Below are 19914 nucleotides of genomic sequence, written 5' to 3'. Positions count from 1 at the left end.
AAGGTGGAGATTTATTGAAGAACAAGTACAGACTCCCACGTGGGGAGAGGGAAAGAGTCCCACAGAATGGACTCCACGTGGGGAGGGGGAAAGGGTCCCACGGACTTCCTGTTTCCATGGTTTATAAAGGCTGCAGTTCCTGTGCCCTGATATCCCCTCTGATTGGTCACTATTCCCTTCCGAAGTGATTACTATAGTGATTCCTGAGGCCCTCCTCCCTCATAGTCCTTCCATTCCTTCTGGGCTTTCTTCCTCCTCCTTTATTTTGTAAATATAGACCTTTTTTGGCTACTTCCAGTTCCCTTGTCTTATGGAAATGAAGCTGCACCTGGCTTCCTTATGTTATGGAGATGTACCTTCTCCCAGTCTGTAGCCCTGTGTTTTCCCATGGACCCCAATTTAAAAAATTCCCTAATCCTGCCTATATTCCCCCTAAGGTTCCTGTTTCAATGTCAAGGTATAAAAAATGGATAATACCTAGGACTACTTTGCAGCTCTTCAGATAACAGATGTTTTTTAAATACAGACTGGTGATAAGTTGCATTAGGCAAATGTCACCCCATATTTATACTTACTAAGTCATACTTTGTCTTTTTCTTTAAAAAAATGCACACAAAACTTTCTCTTGTCAGTTTCCCTTTCAACCTCATTTTATATTGATTTTGTGCTGCTGCTTATTATGGCATTGGGCTGCTTCCCATAAGGAATTTGATCATTACCCGTTAGGGACCTCTTTTTAAAAATACTTTTAAATTTATTTATTTTCTGCTGTGAGGTATACATGCTCTTCTGGTAAATAAGTCTGAGGTAAGATATTGATAAGAGACGAGAGGAGAGCATTGCATTTATTATGTCCTTAATGAAGGAGCTCCAGAATGTCCTTAATAAATACTGGTGAACTCATGACTGCATTTATCCATCTCTGGTTCTCCAAGGAATAATGGGGAGGGCCACAGCTACAATAACTCCGCATAATCATCATTGACTCTGGCTCTATTGATTGTGATTAACCAAGATGTATGGAAAACAGTTTTAAGTGTGTAGTGCATGTATCTCGTAAGGTCCATTAAGATGTTCATTATTTTTCAATTGATGCGTCTTAAGCTGCACTTGATGTTTGTAGGAGTGCATTTCCACAAAAAGACTGCTCTGTGGGACTGAGTTCATTTTGTTAATTGCGTAATACAGCACAGCCATGTTTCATAGAAAACAGTAAATACTCTTGATTTCATTGATTTGTAATCTTTGGTATTGCTAACGAAAGGATGGAGTATGCGAGTAGTTCTTAAAACCTCCACACATTAAGGGAATAGATGTTTCTTGCGATGTGGGTGCTGTACTTTTAGGGGCCTCTGCCTAATTGCTCTGTAGGCTTTAAATCACTTCATCGTGTAAGTTTTAAGTCAGGGGCTTCATTCAACATTTACAAGCACAGATAAATGCTGCAGACACATCTCTTGCTTGTGGCAAGGATATCTCCCTTGCTCACAGCCTGACACAGGACTATAGACAGTGTGGGGGATGGTAGAGTAGGGGATGAGCAGGGCACCGGAACTCGTGCTGGGAGAGGCACCTGCAGTCTCAGAGTCACCTGGGTTTCTCCTGGGAAGTGACTTCTCAGCTGAGTCTGGAAGGATGGTTAGGAGTTGGCTAGGTAGAGTTTAGTATGGGGCAGAGATGCAAATAACTTGTAGGTATGCTGCCACTCCTCCCTCCCAAACCGACACTGGGCATTGATAACCCTTTATAGCATTTATTGATCTGGTGAGCTGGATGGAATACAGCTCAGAATCCTTCTCAACACAGGGCGGTAGGCAACCACTACTAATTTATTGGATTTGACACACAAATGAAACCATTTGCTATTCCTGGTCTGAGGCCTCACTCATAACAAGGCTCCTTTTGGCTGCCTTGAGTACCTGGTCAGAATAGAATTGTGACTTCTTTGGGGGGTGGGGAGCTGAATGAGTATGGCCCTGTAGAGGGTGAACTTGTACCATCCACTGCATATGTCCTCCCACATCACCTGTGAAGCAGGTGTGGGAGGCACCATGGCATCTGCCCAGCCACACTCCTTGCCAGCATCCTGAGCTTTTGTGTTATTGCTGTTGGCTTCTTGCCCTCCAGTTGAGATACAGTGGTAGAATTGATGAGTTAGGGTCAGGGGCTGTGTCCTGCAAGCCTGAGTCACAATATTGAAAACAATAAATTCCTTATATTGCACTTAAATGGGGATGGTTCTTAAAAGCTGTATTAGTTTAAAGACACTGTCATCTGAGGAGATGGAGTGGCTTGTTGGCTAAGCAGCAGATTGAAAAAAGCCCAAGAACCTGTTTTGATCCCAGCTGTGCCACTAAAATGTTTCTTGTGACCTTGTGTAAGTCACTTAACCCCATTTCCAGCTTTCTGAAATCAAAACAACTCCCCAGGTTATTATGAAGAGCTTTGACAAACATTGTTTTTAGCAAAGAAGAGCTGGCACCTGGAAGCAAAATGAAACCATGCCCCGCCTCTCTCACCCTGCTGGACATTCATATGAAAAGAAAGGTTAAAGGTCGTTTTTAGCTGTATGTCTTCCCTCTTTTTCTTCCGGTCTTTTAGTCCAAATCAGTAGTCTGTTTATTGGAGACTTACAAGTTAATGAAAGCTCTTTGGTGATAAATCATTTTAAATTGGCAATTGCTCTGGCGTGCTGAGCTTGAGAGAGGCTCTGTTCCCATTCTTTCAACAAAAAATCAGCTGTGGTCTGTGACCCATTTATTTGGAGGTAAACTCAGCCTTGCCAAGCATAAAAAAAGATGGCGAAGGCATACAGTTTCACTGGCCCGTGCCGTGGCCGGGACATCCTTACTGGTTTGGAAAAGACTGCTTCTTCATTGTTTCTTTAGTGCTCTTCCATTAGTTGCAGTTGTACTTTGCACAGGCACTAATTAGAGAGCCATCAACATTGGGGTCCAAAGGCTTACTGACAATGCAACTGTCATAGTGGTGTCTTAATTGGTTGAGTGTAATTGCCATTAGGCAGCGATAAAGACATCTGGAGCTCTGGAGAAAAATCAACCCTTTCCCCTACCTTGCTTGGATATCTGTTCTTGCTTCTCCTGGCCAATGTTGGTAAGTGCTTGTAGATCACATTTAGGGTTTGGTCCAGGTCCCTCTGCCCCTACCAATGTTTTACCCTGGTGAAAACGTGTTTCTTTCGCATTGAGTCCCATTGCCACTGCTGTGGTTGCTTTCACCCGTGTTAGATTTTAGAACCTGCAATGGAGTCATCACGCTATTTATTCTCTGTTCCTATCATGAAAGAGACGTAAAGTCGCTTACATTTTGCTTCCTGAGTCATTTTGTAACAAAATGTTTGTGTTATTATCATGCTCTTTAGCCATGAAGAATGGAGTTAATTCAAATGGCTGTCTATGTTTACTGAAATAATTTAGCTTATCTTGTGTTTTATAATGATTTTAATCAGTTTAGAAACACATGCAAGAATTCTAATGCATATTGATGTGTGCATTCTGGGTGTTTCATTGATCAGTAGCACTGGAAGGTGGGCAGCAGATATGGAAGGAGATGCCACTCAAACCATTTGAGTTACTTGTGGATGTCCCCTTTTGACCATTTATTTATTGTTAGCTGTGTGTAAGGTACTGTGATGGAGGCTGTGTCATTGAGATATGGCCTTCCTGAGGACTTTACAGTGAGGAGACATGGAATGTAGCAATGAATGCCGTTTCTTCAGATATGGGGCATGGTAGTTGAGTCAGAGAAGGCTTCATGGAGGAGGAGAGCCTTTGCTAGACCTTGAGGAGTTGGTGGACTTGGGGTAGGTCAGAGGTTCTCAATCTTGGCTGCACATTGGAAATATTGATACCTGGTTCCACCTCCAGAGAGTCAGTTTTTTGTTTTTAAGTATTTTTATTGATTTCAGAGAGTAGGGAGAGGGAAAGAGAGATTGAAACATCAATTGGCTGCCTCCTGCACACCCCAAACGGGATCGAGCCCACAACCCGGGCATGTGCCCTGACTGGGAATTGAACCATGACCTCCTGGTTCATAGGTCGACCCTCAACCACTGAGCCACCTTGGCTGGGCTAGAGAGTCAGTTTTAATTGGTCTGGGGTGTGCTTGAGTATTGGGAGTCTTAAAAGCATCCCAGGTGATTCTATAATGTGCAGTCAAGGTTGAGACCCACTGGGCTGAGGGGGGAGGAGGGAAGGCCTCCAAAAAAAGCTGGATGCTGTGAGCCGAGTGTTCAGAAGCCGATGAATGGAGGCTGGCTCATGCTAAGGAAGAGTAGGAAATGAGGCTGGGAAGAGGAGTGGGCGCTAAGTTGTGGAGTCTTCTCAGTGCTAGGCTAGTAATTACAACTTCATTCCATTAGGGGTTAAGGACTGCATATTTACAGAGGACTGTCTGGGTGTCCAGTGCTCTTCTAGTCTAACAGTTCCAGTCACTGATCCACAGTGGTGAGCAAGACCCAGCCCCTGACTTTAGAAGCTTGTAGGTTTGTAGGGGAGATGAACAGCCAGATAATCACACACACACAGTTGCCTTGAGAGTAAGTCTAGGCTGTGTAGATCATAGGGCACATGGTCTAGGAGGGTAAAGGGAGAAAGGCAGGATGATTCATGGAGTCAAGTATTTTTGAGGACTTGGCTTGTGCAGGGTTGACTGGAGGTGGGAGAGGCTTAGATGTAGGGGGGCTGCTGCCATGGGACAGCTGTGAGGGCTTGGGGGATGTAGACTAGAGTGGCATTCCTGGGAATGAGAAGAAAGGGTGCAGCGATTTGAACGTATATTGCAGCGTGGGTAGGGGCGAAAAAAATCACCAGCAAAAATAAGGAATTCAGCAACGGGCTACTTTGGTGGTGAGCTGAAACTTGAGGACTGACTGCACGCATTTAATTTAAACTTGTGGAGTTTCAACGTGAGTGGGACAACTTCATTCATGGAAAAAAGGCTCGCCAGGAGTATTAGATGTTAATGGAGTGCTCTTCTCTGTGCATCTCTGCCCTCCCTCTCTCCTCTTCCCTAAGCAGTGAGAGAGCAACACGTTGCATCTCAGGTCACTGTTGTGGGATTCAGCAGTTTTCTAAGTTTTGTTTGGTGGTTGTTGTTTTACCTGGGACCTCATCATTTAAAGGGGACTGGGGTAGGGTGGAGCTCAGCCACTAAAATTCTCTCCTCTGTACTGTGGCACCTAAGGGGTGCCACAAAGGACCACATGAAGACCACTGGTGTGGTCCCATGTACAGGTAATAAAAAACAGAATGACTGAGACTAACGGAGTAGAAGTTCATTTTCCTGGTTTGTGCACTTCTTTTTCTCCAAGTTCTTTAGTTCTCTGATCTCCAAATTCCCTTTCTTCACTCACCTTCTCTGAATTTCTGAAAGACGTTGTCATCCTTCTCACCTTTCTTTTCTCAATCGGCTAGTTCCTTTCACTTAGAAATTAACCCTAAGAATATACTCACACAGTCTAGAATTCCAAACATGTCATCTCTGTTTTATGTCTCTCGCTAATAAGGAAGTGGCCTTACTCCGGGGATTGCCTGAGGCATTTCCGGAGAGTCAGGGTGATCCTGGAAGTTTTGGTGCAGTGGGGTGTGTGTTCTTCTGTGGGGTTCCTCGTTATGGAGGGTCATCTGGAACACTGCCTGGAGGGCCCAGGAGCCAGCAGCCGTGCTTCGGCCGCGGTGCTATCAATATCCACCCTTGCTCGTGCATCACCAGACTAATGACACCGTGGAGTGAGCGTTTCTGTTTACTGAGGATGAGTGGTCAAACAGGCCCATCAGTCCAGTTTTAGAAAGCACGTGCCTCTTATTTGGCTCTCGCTACACGCACACTCTCCATGTGCTGTCTGCAGGGAGAGGACCCTCCAACCTAGAGAATCTGCGACAGAATGACCTTTGAATTACACAATCTTTGTATTTACTGCCAGTTATTAATTTGAAAGACTACTTACTGCCTTTAGTAAATGAAGCACTCCTGAATTAAGAGTATTCTTAGTTTCCTTATTAAGAAATCTCACATGAGAAATTGATCTATAACTATTTTGTAATGAATCATGCCATAGATTGCAGTAATTAAATAAACCTCAGAGGTTATTGTGTTCGACTCCACACTTTTAATGTGGGATCAAAGAAACACTGAAAGGCCCGGCTGGCGTGGCTCAATGGTTGAGCATCCACCTATGAATCAGGAGGTCATGGTTTGATTCCCGGTCAGGGCACATGCCCAGGTTGCGGGCTCAGACCCCAGTGTGGAGCGTGCAGGAGGCAGCCAATCGATGATTCTCTCTCATCATTGATACTTCTATCTTCCTCTCCTTTCCTCTCTGAAATCAATAAAAATGTATTAAAAGAAACCCTGAAAGAACAATGGCTTGGAAACCCCCTAAATTGTCTGCCTGTGTTTGTGTGGGTACATATGGACTCTTACAACATCTCTGATATGCCTCCCCGCAGTTGCTTTATGTGTTGAATGGAGCCCTCTGTAGCAGATGTAAGGAACTTAGCGTAAATACCCCAGTGGCAGGCAGTGCACCACCTCATCATCTGGCCAGTCCATTTTCCTAGTGGCCTCATGTCTGAGCAGGTTCTGGCCCTGCCGTGGCTTTGATGGAGAGCTTCATTTGTTGGAGTGGCAGTAGTAATAGCAGAGAGTGAGGGCTCCTATTTTCTAAGTGGGCAAAACTGGGAGTGTCATGCATTTCAGCAAGAGCTTTTCATGAGAAGGCAGCATTGTCTGGCTGCTAAAGGCAAGATTTAATTGTTTCAGCAAATCAATTAGTCTTTAGGGACTTTAATCAGTCAAATCTGATGCGTGGATGAGGTATTAGAAAGCTTGTGCCTGGAAAACCATTAGTCCTTGGTTTCTCTCTTTCGCTCTGCCTGTCTTTCTTGTGTGTGTATGTATGTAAATACTGTGGCTTCTACAGATTTCTCCTAGTGATCTCTTTACTGGAAGAACTTAAGGTTATAATAATGTAAAAGGAAAAACAAGGAGATCTCGATACCCACTTTCTTATGGTATAGTGTTCTCTTGTTGTCAGCATTGTGCTCTGAGAGTGTGAAAGGTGTTCACAGCCTTTCTGTTACCCAGGGTGACAGTTTCTCCTGTTGGAGTCACTCATCTGAACAGTGTTGCCGGGGTGGTTGCACTCCAACCAAATCTTACTCCTCTGTTGTTGGAAGCTCTCCCCATTCTCTCCACTATGGCCCTGCTCTCTGTCTCCACTTGGAACCAACTAGGTCCTTCTTTTCCAGATACACATCAGGGGACGTGAGGGTGTGGGACACCCGCACCTGGGACTACGTAGCCCCCTTCCTGGACTCCGAGTATGAGGAGGACGAGCCTGGAATGCAGCCATATGTCTCCTTTGTGAGGATAAACAGCTCGCTGGCAGTAGCAGCTTATGAGGATGGTAAGTAACCACAACCCTCCTCCCTATTAAGGAAAAAAAAAAGCTTTACAAAAATTAAGCAGCTGTGGCCGGCTCCCACATGTAATCCCTCCATACATACACGTGGGCACAGACACATGTTCACACACATACACTCACTCTTTGCTTTATGTGAAGAAGTTGGCCAATAACCCTCAGTGCATTGGTAGGCATTGGAGCACAGCACCCATTATACTGGTGCTTCGTTCCCACTGGAGCTGTCAGGCTGGTGTGAGAGTTGGGCGCGGGGTGGGCCAAGCCATCTTAACAAAGAACTTGTTTGGTGTAAAATATTGAATATACTTGGCCTACTTTTCCTTTAGTCTCTGCCTAGTTCAGAGGGAACAGTGAAAAGGGTAGACATAGATCATCTATCGACAAATATGGAAATAGAAAAATAAAGGTCAGTGCCTACCTTCCTGGCACTTACATGATTTATGTTAATATGTTGTCTTGCTGGGACTGATTTTTGCACAGAAGCAACTGTGGATTTCAGAAGTAGGTGAGAATAGTCTAATACAGGAACACTTGACAGTTTATAGCTAATAGGAATAATAGTTGAAATGGCCGTGAAAATCCTATACTCCTACCTCATGCTCCTGACTTCCACTATAGTGTAAAATTGGAATTTCCAGAAACGTTTCCCTACTTGCCTGAAAGCTGGACCACAGATAGTTGAGAATGTTCGTGTTCATGTCATGGCCCCATTGCACATCTTCTGAGTTAGTGTTATCAGTTGGCTCAGAGGGAAACCACTATGATAAAGTAAGTTATGGGGAATTTCATATCCATATGCCATTGAAAAAAAATTAGGGCTGACATCTGTAAAATATTTTCATTTTAGTATTTTAAGAGCATGAATGCTATTCTTTTGGCTTGACATTAGTGGACCCATTGATGGTCTTTTTTTCAGCCTCTAGATATTCAGCTAAGCTGGGTTTCTTTTGGTATGTAATATTTTTTTGTCTGTTTATTGAGATCCTGGATAGATAACATATGTGCAGCTTGAGTGTGTTTGCTGTTTTCCAAATTATCAATGAAATGTTGTAGTACTTTTAAGTTAGAATCGTACAGATTTAGAAGTATCCAGTAGCCTCCCCTGCCACACACACGTGTGCACACATACACATTTTTCTTCTGAAGGGGAAACTGAGGTCCAGAGCCACCAGCTAAGTGATTTGCTTGCAGATGAGTCATTAATCAGTGGTGAATCCAGAACTGTGCTGTGTCCCTGGGGCCCTGCATGGTCGTAGTGCTGGTCAGGTAAAGTGAACACAGACACAGAAACAGGTACCCAGCTATTGTACCCCCACTTCTCATATCTGTGAGCTTGAAAACAGAGTTTGAGGTGATGTGCAAGTGTGCTGCAGGTTTATATTGTTGGTTAGAATTGTCTTTGTCACCAGCACTGGGAGACCATGTAGACATGATAGAGAAACTACTTTTGTTTGCATGTACTTGGCACATAATTGTCAAAATATACACTGACTGGCCAGATTATTATGAACTCTGAACGCATAATAATCTGGCCACTCAGTGTGTATCCTATATAATAAAAGGCTAATATGCAAATTGTCCCTTCTACCAGGAGTTCGACCAGCACACAGGCCGGCCGGCCAACCGCCCATGTCCCCTCCCCCTGGCATGGCTGGCCAGACCCCACCCACGCCCGAATTCATGCACCGGGCCTCTAATACATACACACACACACACACACACACACACACACACACACACACTGAGTGGCCAGATTATTATGCGTTCAGAGATCATAATAATATGGCCACTCAGTGTATGTTAAATAACTTGGTTTTTAATGAAATTTCATACTTAAAATTCAAACAGAGCAAAAAAGTATGAAATGTAAACAAAATGTATCCAGAAAGAAGTTGCAGTGTTCCTCCCTGTTCCTCTACCTCTAAGCCCCCCTCACATTTCACGCGTAGACGCTACTCTAGGTATTTTTCTGCACCATTGCTTTCTTCTCCATCTTGGTATCTTTGTGTATTACTACTTACAGGTGGCCCTCGTTCCTTCCAGCCTGTGTAGTATCGCATCATGTGACTGTGCTCTAACTTACTTCTTAGGGCCCGCAGTGATGCACACATGGATGGTTTGTTTTTGTCATTAAAAACAGTGCTGCAAGCAATATCCTTGAACAAATATTGTGATGGATGGACTTGTGCAAGTATTTCCACAAGTAGTGAGGAGAGAGGGGAAAATGACTAGTAATTACCGAGGTGGAGGCTGTAGATGCTTTTACATTTTTATAAAGATTGCCAACTTACCCTCGAAAGGGTATATGAGAGTGACCGTTTCCTCGTGCCTGTCTGCAGAGGTGGAAATGGTATCTCACTGATGTTTATATGAACACCTTTTCACTGTGTTATTAGTTGTTTATATTTCTTTCTCTGCAAATTTCGCATTCTTATCTTCCCCTTTTCTCTTTGTGTTGTTATCTTTCCATTGATTTTTAGGGAGAGTAGAAGAGAATTGGTTGGGAGGAGCCTGCAACCAAGGTACAATATAGTACGTGCCTTTGACTGGAATCAAACCTGGGGCTCTTTGGTCCACAGGCCAACGCTCTATCCACTGAGCCAAACTGGCTAGGGCTGTGTTGTTATCTTTTCTGGTTGAAAATAAAAGACTAAGGACTATTTCAAATATCTTATTAATTTGTCATTTACGCTTCGGTGAGCTGTGTTTGTGGGTTATTTTTCTAGATGGTAGTTGTGTGTGTGTGAGATTTTAATTTTTAATTCATAAAGGAGTGGGTTTTATAGCTTAATATTTTTGACTAAGTATATATTTTTGAGGATGTAAAATCAAACGAATACAAACAACTAATAACACAATGAAAATATATTGGGAAGTCTTGCTTCTATTCATTTTTGTCAACTCCATTCTAAAGCAGCCATATATTTTAATTTGTTGTCAATCCTTACAGTATTTTTGCATTGCAAATATGAATATCAATTTTTATGCCCCCCTTTTTAAAATAAAGGATAATATACCCTTATAGTAATCCATAACTTGCCTTTTTTCACTTAATATATCTTTTTTATTGCATAAATTTGATATGTAACATTGTATAGTTTAAGGTGTATAGTGTGTTACTTTCATATATTTATATAGTGTAGTACTAGAGGCCCAGTGCATGAAATTCGTACTGCAGGCCTGGTCTCCTGCTGGCCTGGTCCCCCCCAACTGCCCTCCCCGGCAGGCCTTCCCCCAGCTGCCCTTTCCTGCAGGCCTTGTCCCTCCCAAATGCCCTCCCCTGCAGGCCTGGTCCCCTCAACTGCCCTCCCCTGCAGGCCTGGGTCCCCCCCAACTGTCCTCCCATGCAGGCCTGATCGCCCCCAGCTGCCCTCCTCTGCCAGCCTGGTCACCCCTAACTGCCCTACCCTGCAGGTCTGATTGCCCCCAACTGCCCTCTCTTGCAGGCCTGGTCCATCCCAGCTGTCTTCCCCTGCTGGCCATCTTGTGTCCACATGGGGGCGGCCATCTTTGACCACATGGGGGTGGCTATCTTGTGTGTTGGAGTGATGGTCAATTTGCATATTACCTCTTTATTATATAGGATGATTGCCAGGTACAGTATTATTGTCCAAATTCATTATACTATGCATTAGAACCTTATGGCTCATTTACTACTTGTCACAGGTTTATACCTTTAGACACCATCAATCATTTCCTCTGGTAACCACCATTTTACTGTTTTTTTATAGTTTTGACTTCTTTAGATTCCACATATAAGTGATTATACAGTATTTCTCTTTCTGACCATCTCACTTAGCATAATACACTCAAGATTCATCTATATTGTCGCAAATGGCAAGAGATTGTCCTTGTGTGTACGTACCACATTTTTTATCCATTCATCTGTTGGTGGACATTTGGGTTGTTGCCATATCTTGGCTATTGTGAATAATGCTCTGATACACATGCATAGCTTTTTAAAAAAATCCTCACCCAAGGACATTGTCATTGGTTTTTAGAGAGAGGGGAAGGGAATGGGAGAGAGAGAGAGAAATATTGATGTGAGAAACATCAATTGGTTGCCTCCTGCACGCATCCTGACCAGGGTCGGGATCAAACCTGCAACCTTGCAGTGTATGGGGTGACCCTTTTCCTAACTGAGCCACATTAGCCAGGGCAGCATGCATATCTGGAAAGGTTGTACATGCTAGTTTATACAAAATACATTTCTTTTCCATACCTGCATACTATTCCATTGTTGGGGAACAGTATTGTTTTTGATCTATTGCTATTACAATGTTGTAGTGGAAAACCTTGTATAAATGACATTTTATAATTTCCTATAAAAATGCAAATGGGGTTATATTATTTTGCACTCTTACCAGCAAGATATGAAGGCGTTCTCGTTTCCTTACAGTTTTATAAGCAAAGTATATTTCAAACTTTAGGTATTTGTCACTTTGATAGAAAAGAAATGGTATCCAACTGTAATTGCAATTGACATTTCTCTTACTGTGGGAGAGGTTGAGTTTTTTTACATCTGTACCTACTACTTATAATTTTTTCTTTTCCTTCTAGTTATACATATAGTATTAGAAGTCCGGTGCATGAAAATTCATGCACTGGGGTGAGGGTTTCTCAGCCCAGCCTATGCCCTCTTGCAGTCCAGGATTTCTCAGGGGATATCCACCTGCCAGCTTAGGCCTGCTCCCTGGGGAATCGGGCCTAAGCTGGCAGTCAGACATCCCTCTGGCAGCCCAGGGACCCTTGGGGAATGTCCACCTGCCAGCTTAGGCCCGCTCCCCAGGAGATTGGGCCTAATCCGTCAGTCGGACATCCTTAGTGTTGCTGCAGAGGTGGAAGAGGTTCCCACCGCCACCACTGCCACCACTGCTGCGCTTGCACGGCTTGTGGCTGAGCATAACTCCCCCTGTGGGAGCGCACTGACCTCCAGGGGGCAGCTCCTGCATTGAGCATCTGCCCCCTGTGCGCATCACAGTGACTGGTCGTTCCCGGTCATTCTGCTATTAGGGTCAATTTGCATATTACTCTTTTATTATATTATACTAGAGGCTCGGTGCATGAAATTCGTGCATGTGGGGGGAAGTCCCCTCAGCCCAGCCTGCACTCTCTCCAATCCGGGACCCCTCGGCGGATGTCCTGAGGATCAGGCCTAAACCGGCAGTCGGACATCCCTCTCACAATCTGGGACCACTGGCTCCTAACTGCTCACCTGCCTGCCTGCCTGATTGCGCCTAATTGCACCCCCCCCCCACCCCCGCCGACCTGGTCACTCCCAACTGCCCCCCTCACCCCTGCTGGCCTGGTCACCCCTCACTACCCCCCTCTGCCAGTCTGGTTGCTCCTCACTGCCACCACCACCCCTCCCCCGCCGGCCTGGTTGCCCCCAACTGCCCCCGCTCATGGCCTGGTTGCCCCACGCAGCCTGCTCTGTCATTTGGTCGCCCCTCACTGACCCCCCTGCCGGCCTGGTCACCCCACACAGCCTGTTCAGTCGTCTGTTCGGTTGCGATGGTAGCTTAGGCTTTTATATATATAGATAGGATATATATGTGTATATATATGTATTTAAATATGTTTTGATTGATTTCAAAGAGGAAAGGAGAGGAAGAGAGAGATAGAAATATCAATGATGAGAGAGTAATTGATTGGCTGCCTTTTGCATGCCCCACACTGGGGATCAAGCCTGCAACCCAGACATGTACCCTGACTAGGAATCGAACCATGACCTGGTTCATGGGTCGACGCTCAACCACTGAGCAAAACTGGCCAGGCTAGTTTTTCATATTTAATTTAATTTTGATTAATAATAGAGTCCATCTTGAAATAGTATGAGAGATATGAGAGATGAATTCGAGTATATCCTTTTTGTAGCATCTCTTTTTAGAAAGTCCATCTCTGTCTACCTCACTGGTTGGAGGTGGAGCCTTTATAAGTTTTTAGGTATGAATTCTTTTAGTAGTTGTCTGTTTCTGGATGTTAAGTTCTGGTCCAGTGGTCTGTCCAGTTGTTCACATTCACATCGTCCTGTTTATCAGTTGTGTCCTGTTCTGGGAGCTGTTCCTATTCTAGGTAAAGTCTGCAGAACTTCCATGCCTGCATCGTTCACACCGAAAGCTGTGACTTGTCTCAAATTCCTTTTGGCATTAGGATTGTTTCTTTGATAAGAGCTCTTGTGTTTTCTTGCCTCTCTGTTACTCTGAGCTTGTTTTACCAGTCTGATTGGGGTTGTTACTATTTCTGCGGTAAACAACAACTTCTCACATTCTCCACAGACCTCAGGTGGCATTGTCTTTGGTTTCACTTCAGTTTAACAGATTGTCATGGCAGTATTTATCCCAACATATTCATGAGTAGCTACTTCTGGGCAAAGACAGATTGAAATAATCAAACGTACATTTTTACATTCCTCCTTTCCAGGACCAGAGAACAGGCTCTTCTTAGGTACAACAGGGTAGAAAGGAAACTTACCTTGTGGGGTCTGCTGTATAAAATTTGTAACTGTGCCCCACAGAAGAGGAGAATTGGATAATAAAATGAGTTAATGAACTTCAGCTCCCTGGTTGTGCCAAAGGGAAGATCTGTAGCCGTTGAGACCTGATGGTGAGCCACACATAGAAAGAATCAGATCCAGAGGAGAGATGGAAACAGCTTTGGGAGAAAGTGACTCATCCCTTCATCCTTTTTAGCCTCCTTGCTGCGCAGGAACACTGTACACCCACCTGGGGTATTGAGCTTTGGCAAGGTGATCCACAGTTGTGATTTTTTGAATTCCAACCCACTGGCCTCATATTTCTTCTGCCTTGTTTCCGATTGTCAGCACTGGCCATCCTCCAGTTGATTTTACCACTAATTGTGTTGCACGTTACCGTACCAAAATGAATCAAATCAAAATGCTTTTCCTGGAGCATTAGATAAAGCAGGCGAAGGTTCTGAGTAATGAGCAGATGCTGCTAATGCAGGGACAGTGGGAGACCTTGCCAGGACTCCATCTGCTCCATGCTTGCCTGCCTTTGGCCTTGAGCCACAGCATTAGGGAACGGCAGCGTACTGGAAACCCACTCCCTGTTCAGAGTTTGTCTTGAAAACTCACTCTTTGCAGAGAAATGAGGCTACACTCTTCTTAGGTGCAAAGAAGTTCTTACTTGTTCCCCTAAGTGGGAAGAAGAGGGACAAGACCCAGTGCAGTTGAGCATGTGGGAACCTAGATGGGACAGCCAACAGTCGTCTTTCTTTGGTGCCATCAAGCAAGGCAAAGTGGCTTATCCACTTCTGCAGCACTCCCAGTGTCATTGTCTGACACACACATGCTCCATTGTCCGGGACTGTGCTGCCCTGGGCTGAAGTGGCTCTGATTTCTCATTTACGGACATATTAACAATGGATGGAAGTGGGTCTCTCCAAGCTTCTTTTCAGCAGTGAGCAGTAGGACTGTGTTTTAGTTAGGCGGCTATGGAGACTGATTTCGTTTAGTAAAAGATCAGTTCTTGATCATTTTGCTTATGTTTCTTATTTGTATGTGGATGATGACATTTGAATGGAGTGCCCTCACCTTTGAGTGCAATATTCAGTCTCCTCCCCTGCCCTGGTCAAAATGGAAGTTTGAAAAGTGGGTTATGAATTTACTGAAGCATTGCTTGGAGATGGCTGAGACAGTTGGCTGTGGATGGGGAGAATTTTGTGTTTTTTGTTTTTTTTCAAAGCCTTTCTTTTCTGGTCTTTTTTCTTTTAGAAGTTTCAGTAATCAGTTCTTGCCTGAAACCTTTGCCTACTGTGCTTAGAATTAGGAATCTTAGTCAGACTCTCAGTGAACAAAACAAAATGGAATAACTTTCTGACAAAACAAAACAAAAAAAATACCCAATATATTCCTTTTCAAAGATAGGATACATTAATAAATTTAAACAATTTCTTAACAGTAGGAATGCTCACAGTTTAAAGCTGTTCAGAGTGGAGTTAAAAAAGGAAATGCAGAATTCTGAACTGAGGTGGTTATTTCTGTGTTGAGGAAATACTAGTATTTCTTAAGGCATTGAACTTGAACGTTGACTGCCACCTGGTGCGGTCTAGGGTGTTAGATTTCTAAGGCAAGCCATAGAGATTGTTTCTGTGATGGAGGAAATTACTGAATAAAAATGCTTTTTAAAGGTTTTTCTATTTTCAGTGAGAGGAGTTTGAAATTCTATTTGTTTTACACTTGCTTATGAATGCTTTGTAACTAATAGGGCAGTATTCCTCAAACAGGTGTCCACAGATACAATCATGGGTGGGAGTTGTGAGATCTTTAGGAACATTTTTAAAATCTGGGTATTTTCTATGGTAATCTAAAAATAGTAAAAAGAATCTGCATCTTTTGACTTTGTAGCTGAACCATGCTGCGGGGTTTCAGAATTTGAATTTGCATTTTGTAGCCACAGGCTGTTGGCACCAAGTGATCACCTACATGCCTTCTAATGCTTTGTTTTTCACGCTGAGAGTACACCGATGAATCTTAGAGGTCTAGAGCTCTCAAATTTAAGAAACACTGGAGAGGGAAGTTCTCATGCTGTAGGCACAGACTAGCAGGTGATCAATTTTAGTATCACTATGAAGTTTTTTAGTTACTAGTGAAAATAATATGAAATAATTTTCTCATGCAGAAAAAAAAGTGATACATTGAATTTATGATATAAGATTTGATGTTAATCCTTTGGCTTATTGGATGGTTTTACTGAACACTGATTTTTAATAAGACAGTCTGATACATAAATTCAAAGTAAGCTTAACTGTAGTAAAAGCTTAAAAACCAAAAGGAGCAGTAAATAGCATAGAGAGGCTTTGAGGAGATAGCTGAAACTCGAGAAATAAATTGTCCAAGTTCTTTAATTTACCTAATGAAAACCAAGCATGAATTTGTTTTTTGGAAGAAAATAATCACACACACACACACACACACACACACACACACACACACACACACATTTCTATTTACTTCTCTGAAGTAAAGAATTTACTTTCCTTTCAATACTTACAATTTTGGTTGTAGCATTTATTTCATCTGAAACCCTAGAGCTCTTTTAAAGCAGGAATACATATGTTTGTGGAATATATTCTTGTTTTAAAAGCAAAATGTGCCTGCCTTTTTAGTCAAAACACCATTACACAGGCACATGGAGTAGGAAGGCAGCCCAGTGAGGCCAGGGACAGGTGCAGCAGGGAGTCTGAGTGGGGCAGTGGCCCGGCGGGTTCGGGAGGAGCTTACAGGGAGATTGGGCAGGTACGTATATTGAGGATGATGGGAGCCAGTTTTCTTCTTATTGGAGAAGGGAGGTACAGATTGGGAAAGGGGGTAGTCAGAATGAGCCCTGTGGGGCAGAATAGGAATAGGAAGTGTCTATAAAATTCATGATTTTCAGTGTAAACAGAGAAGTAAATAGAAATGTGTGTGTGTGTGTGTGTGTGTGTGTGTGTGTAAGCATATATGTTCATGTATGTACTAGCTTTCTTTCCTGAGAAGGTATAAAAGGAGCAACAGCCTAGTAGGAATAAGCTCACCTAGTGCTTAGATCTTGAAAATACCTCTCTCCACTGAAAGGAGCCAGGGCTACTTGCAGAAATGGCTGACTCCAGGGCTGGGGCAGGGATAGTCTCCAAATATTTGAAAATTAAACAGTATACTCCTTCTAATAACAAAAGAAATTAGAAAATATTTTGAACTGGATGAATGTATGAGATGTAGTTAAAGCAGTGCTTAGAGGGAAATTTATAGTATTAGGTGCTTCATTAGAAAAGAGAAAGTCTCAAATCAACATTATAACTGTTTACCTTAAGAAATCAAAAAAAGAACAAAATAAGTGTAAGGAATAATGTAATAACATTAAGAGCAGAAATCAATGAAATAGAAGAGAGAGAAAATACAGAAAAATCAATGAAACAGAAAACTGGTTCCTTTAAAAAGATCAGTCAAATTAATAAATATAGCCAGAGTGATCAGGAAAAAAAGAGAAAAGAAATTAATTGCCAACATCAAGAATGTAAGAGTGGGAGACATCATTACAGAGACTACAAATGGTAAAAGGACTATAATGAAATATTTAGACAACTTTATGCCATTAAATTCAACCAGTTAGATGAAATGGATAAATCGATTTTTTGAAAGACACAATTATGAAAATTCACTTTAAAAGAACTAGAAAAATGAAATAGCTTCATTTTCATTAAAAAATTGAATTTCTAATTTTGAAATTTTATACGAAGAAAGCTGCAAGCCTTGTGACTTTACTGGTGAATTTTACCAAACATTTAAGGAAGAAATAATGCCAACTTTATGTACTTCCATAAACTAAACTAGAAGGAACACTTCCCAACTCAACTTATGAGGCTAACATTGCCTTGATGCTAAAATTAGATAAAGAAAAAAAAAAGTATAACTGATACATGAAAATATGTAAGCTACAGATTGATATTCCTCATGAATATAGACATAAAAATCCTCAATGGAATATTTTAAAATTGAATCCTGCAATACATAACCAGTTAGCATTCATGCCAGGAATTCAAGGTTAGTTTAACATTTGAAAATCAGTCAATATAACTCATCATGTTAATAGACTATAAAGAAAACCATCTGATCATCTCAATGAAACAAAAATGTTTGATGAAAGTCAATTTGTACTCATGATAAAAACTTTTAGTTCATTGACCAAGAAGGGAATTTTCTACATCTGCTTGAGAGCATCTATTAAAAACCTACAGCTAATTTTATATTCAACTAGTGACCTGGTGCATGGGTTTGTGCACATTGAAAGGAAATTAATTAGAAGGTGGCCAGTGGGGCGAGACTGGGTGTGATGGGCTGGACACATCCTGGAGCCAACCTCTCTCAGTTCCTCCCCTGCATCTGTGGAGTGAGCAGCATTGGCCTGGCCCACGGGGATTGGGCTGAAACTGGCTCTCCGACATCCTCCAAGGGGTCCCGGAGTGTGAGAGGGCACTCTGCAAAGTTGCTGTTGTACAGGGTGTGGAACACAAATGTAAGTGTGCAGTAAACCAGATTCGTGGCCGACAGTGCCCCAGCAACAACATAACCCACGGCCGATGGTGGAATCGCACAGTCTGGCGAGGAATCAGGCTCCCTCCTCTCTGGTTTCAGGGTGCATCACCAGAGAACCGTCACTGCAGCACAGCAGCTCCTGCGTTGAGCATCTGCCCCCTGGTGGTCAGTCAGTGTGCGTCATAGTGACGGGTTGGACAGTTGGACACTTAGCACATTAGCCTTTTATATATATAGATAGTAAAAGAAAATACTGTCACCTTAAGATTGGAAACAAAGCACAGATGTTTACTTTCACTACTATTATTTAACACTAGAGGCCTGGTGCATAAAATTCATGCGTGGGGCGGGGGGGGGTCCCCTCAGCCCGGCCTGCACTCCAGGACCCCTCGGACATCCCTCTCTCAATCCAGGACCACTGGCTCCTAACCACTCACCTGCCTACCTGCCTGATCGCCCCTAACTGCCTCTGCCTTGGCCCCCGCTGCCGTGGCTTCGTCTGGAAGGACGTCTGGAATGACGTCCAGAAGGTCTTTTGGCTGTCTAGTCTAATTAGCATATTACGCTTTTATTATTATAGATTGTACTTGCCTTACTACTGGCCCAAACGTGAAGGGTCCTCCTGACAAAACCCACCTACACTGGGAAGATTGGCATTGGGATCTGAATGCCTAAGTAAGAGGTTAGACTATCTGTGGTTTCCATTTTCTCATTCTCACTTGATACCAGGTAACTCAAAACTGACTGCCATTTTGCTATAATCTAAATCTTTACATCTAGATTTTTTTCTTTTTTGTTTTTGAGTCATTTAATAATTTTATTGAAAGGAAATTTATAGTATAGTTTAAAGGTCTTTTGAGGATTTGGAATGGGGTTTCTAAAAGCTGCAAAATGTCATCACTGGAATTTGCATTGTCAATCCATTTGGTCTGAGAAGTCACTTTGTAGTGTAGCTACTGAAAACATGAGTAAAACACAAATGATATTTTTTACTTTTATAAGATAATAGTTTTTACTTTTGTTACTGATAGTCTTTTAATTTGTTGTTTTTAAAAATCCTTTTATTATGGTACAGAATGATATGACAAACCCTCATATACCCATCACTCAGCTTCAACAGCTATCAGCATCAGTCTTAAATTACGTTTCTAAATATTATAGTTATGTCAGTCAACATGTGAGTGAAACTAATTTTGAAGATAGGCGTATATATATTTTTTTAAATCAAGAGGTACCTAATACTTTTTTTAAAAAAATAATTTTATTGATTTTTTTACAGAGAGGAAGGGAGAAGGATAGAGAGTTAGAAACATCGATGAGAGAGAAACATGGATCAGCTGCCTCCTGCACACTCCCTACTGGGAATGTGCCCACAACCAAGGTACATGCCCTTGACCAGAATCGAACCTGGGATCCTTCAGTCTGCAGGTCGACG

General features: G+C 42.7%; 1 protein-coding gene across 1 annotated transcript in view; it reads left to right on the top strand.

The window, feature by feature from the left end:
• Positions 1-19914, top strand: part of FBXW8 (F-box and WD repeat domain containing 8) — a 113637-nt gene that overhangs the window by 43623 nt on the left and 50100 nt on the right. The window contains exon 5 of the mRNA XM_054712541.1: positions 7272-7429. Coding sequence (XP_054568516.1) covers positions 7272-7429 — 158 coding nt within the window. The remainder of the gene's footprint in view (positions 1-7271; positions 7430-19914) is intronic.

This window comes from Eptesicus fuscus, chromosome 23 (genome assembly GCF_027574615.1).
Source record: "Eptesicus fuscus isolate TK198812 chromosome 23, DD_ASM_mEF_20220401, whole genome shotgun sequence".
NCBI lineage: Eukaryota > Metazoa > Chordata > Mammalia > Chiroptera > Vespertilionidae > Eptesicus > Eptesicus fuscus.
Note: the sequence above shows the minus strand (reverse complement) of the source record. Positions and strands in the feature narration are given on the sequence as shown.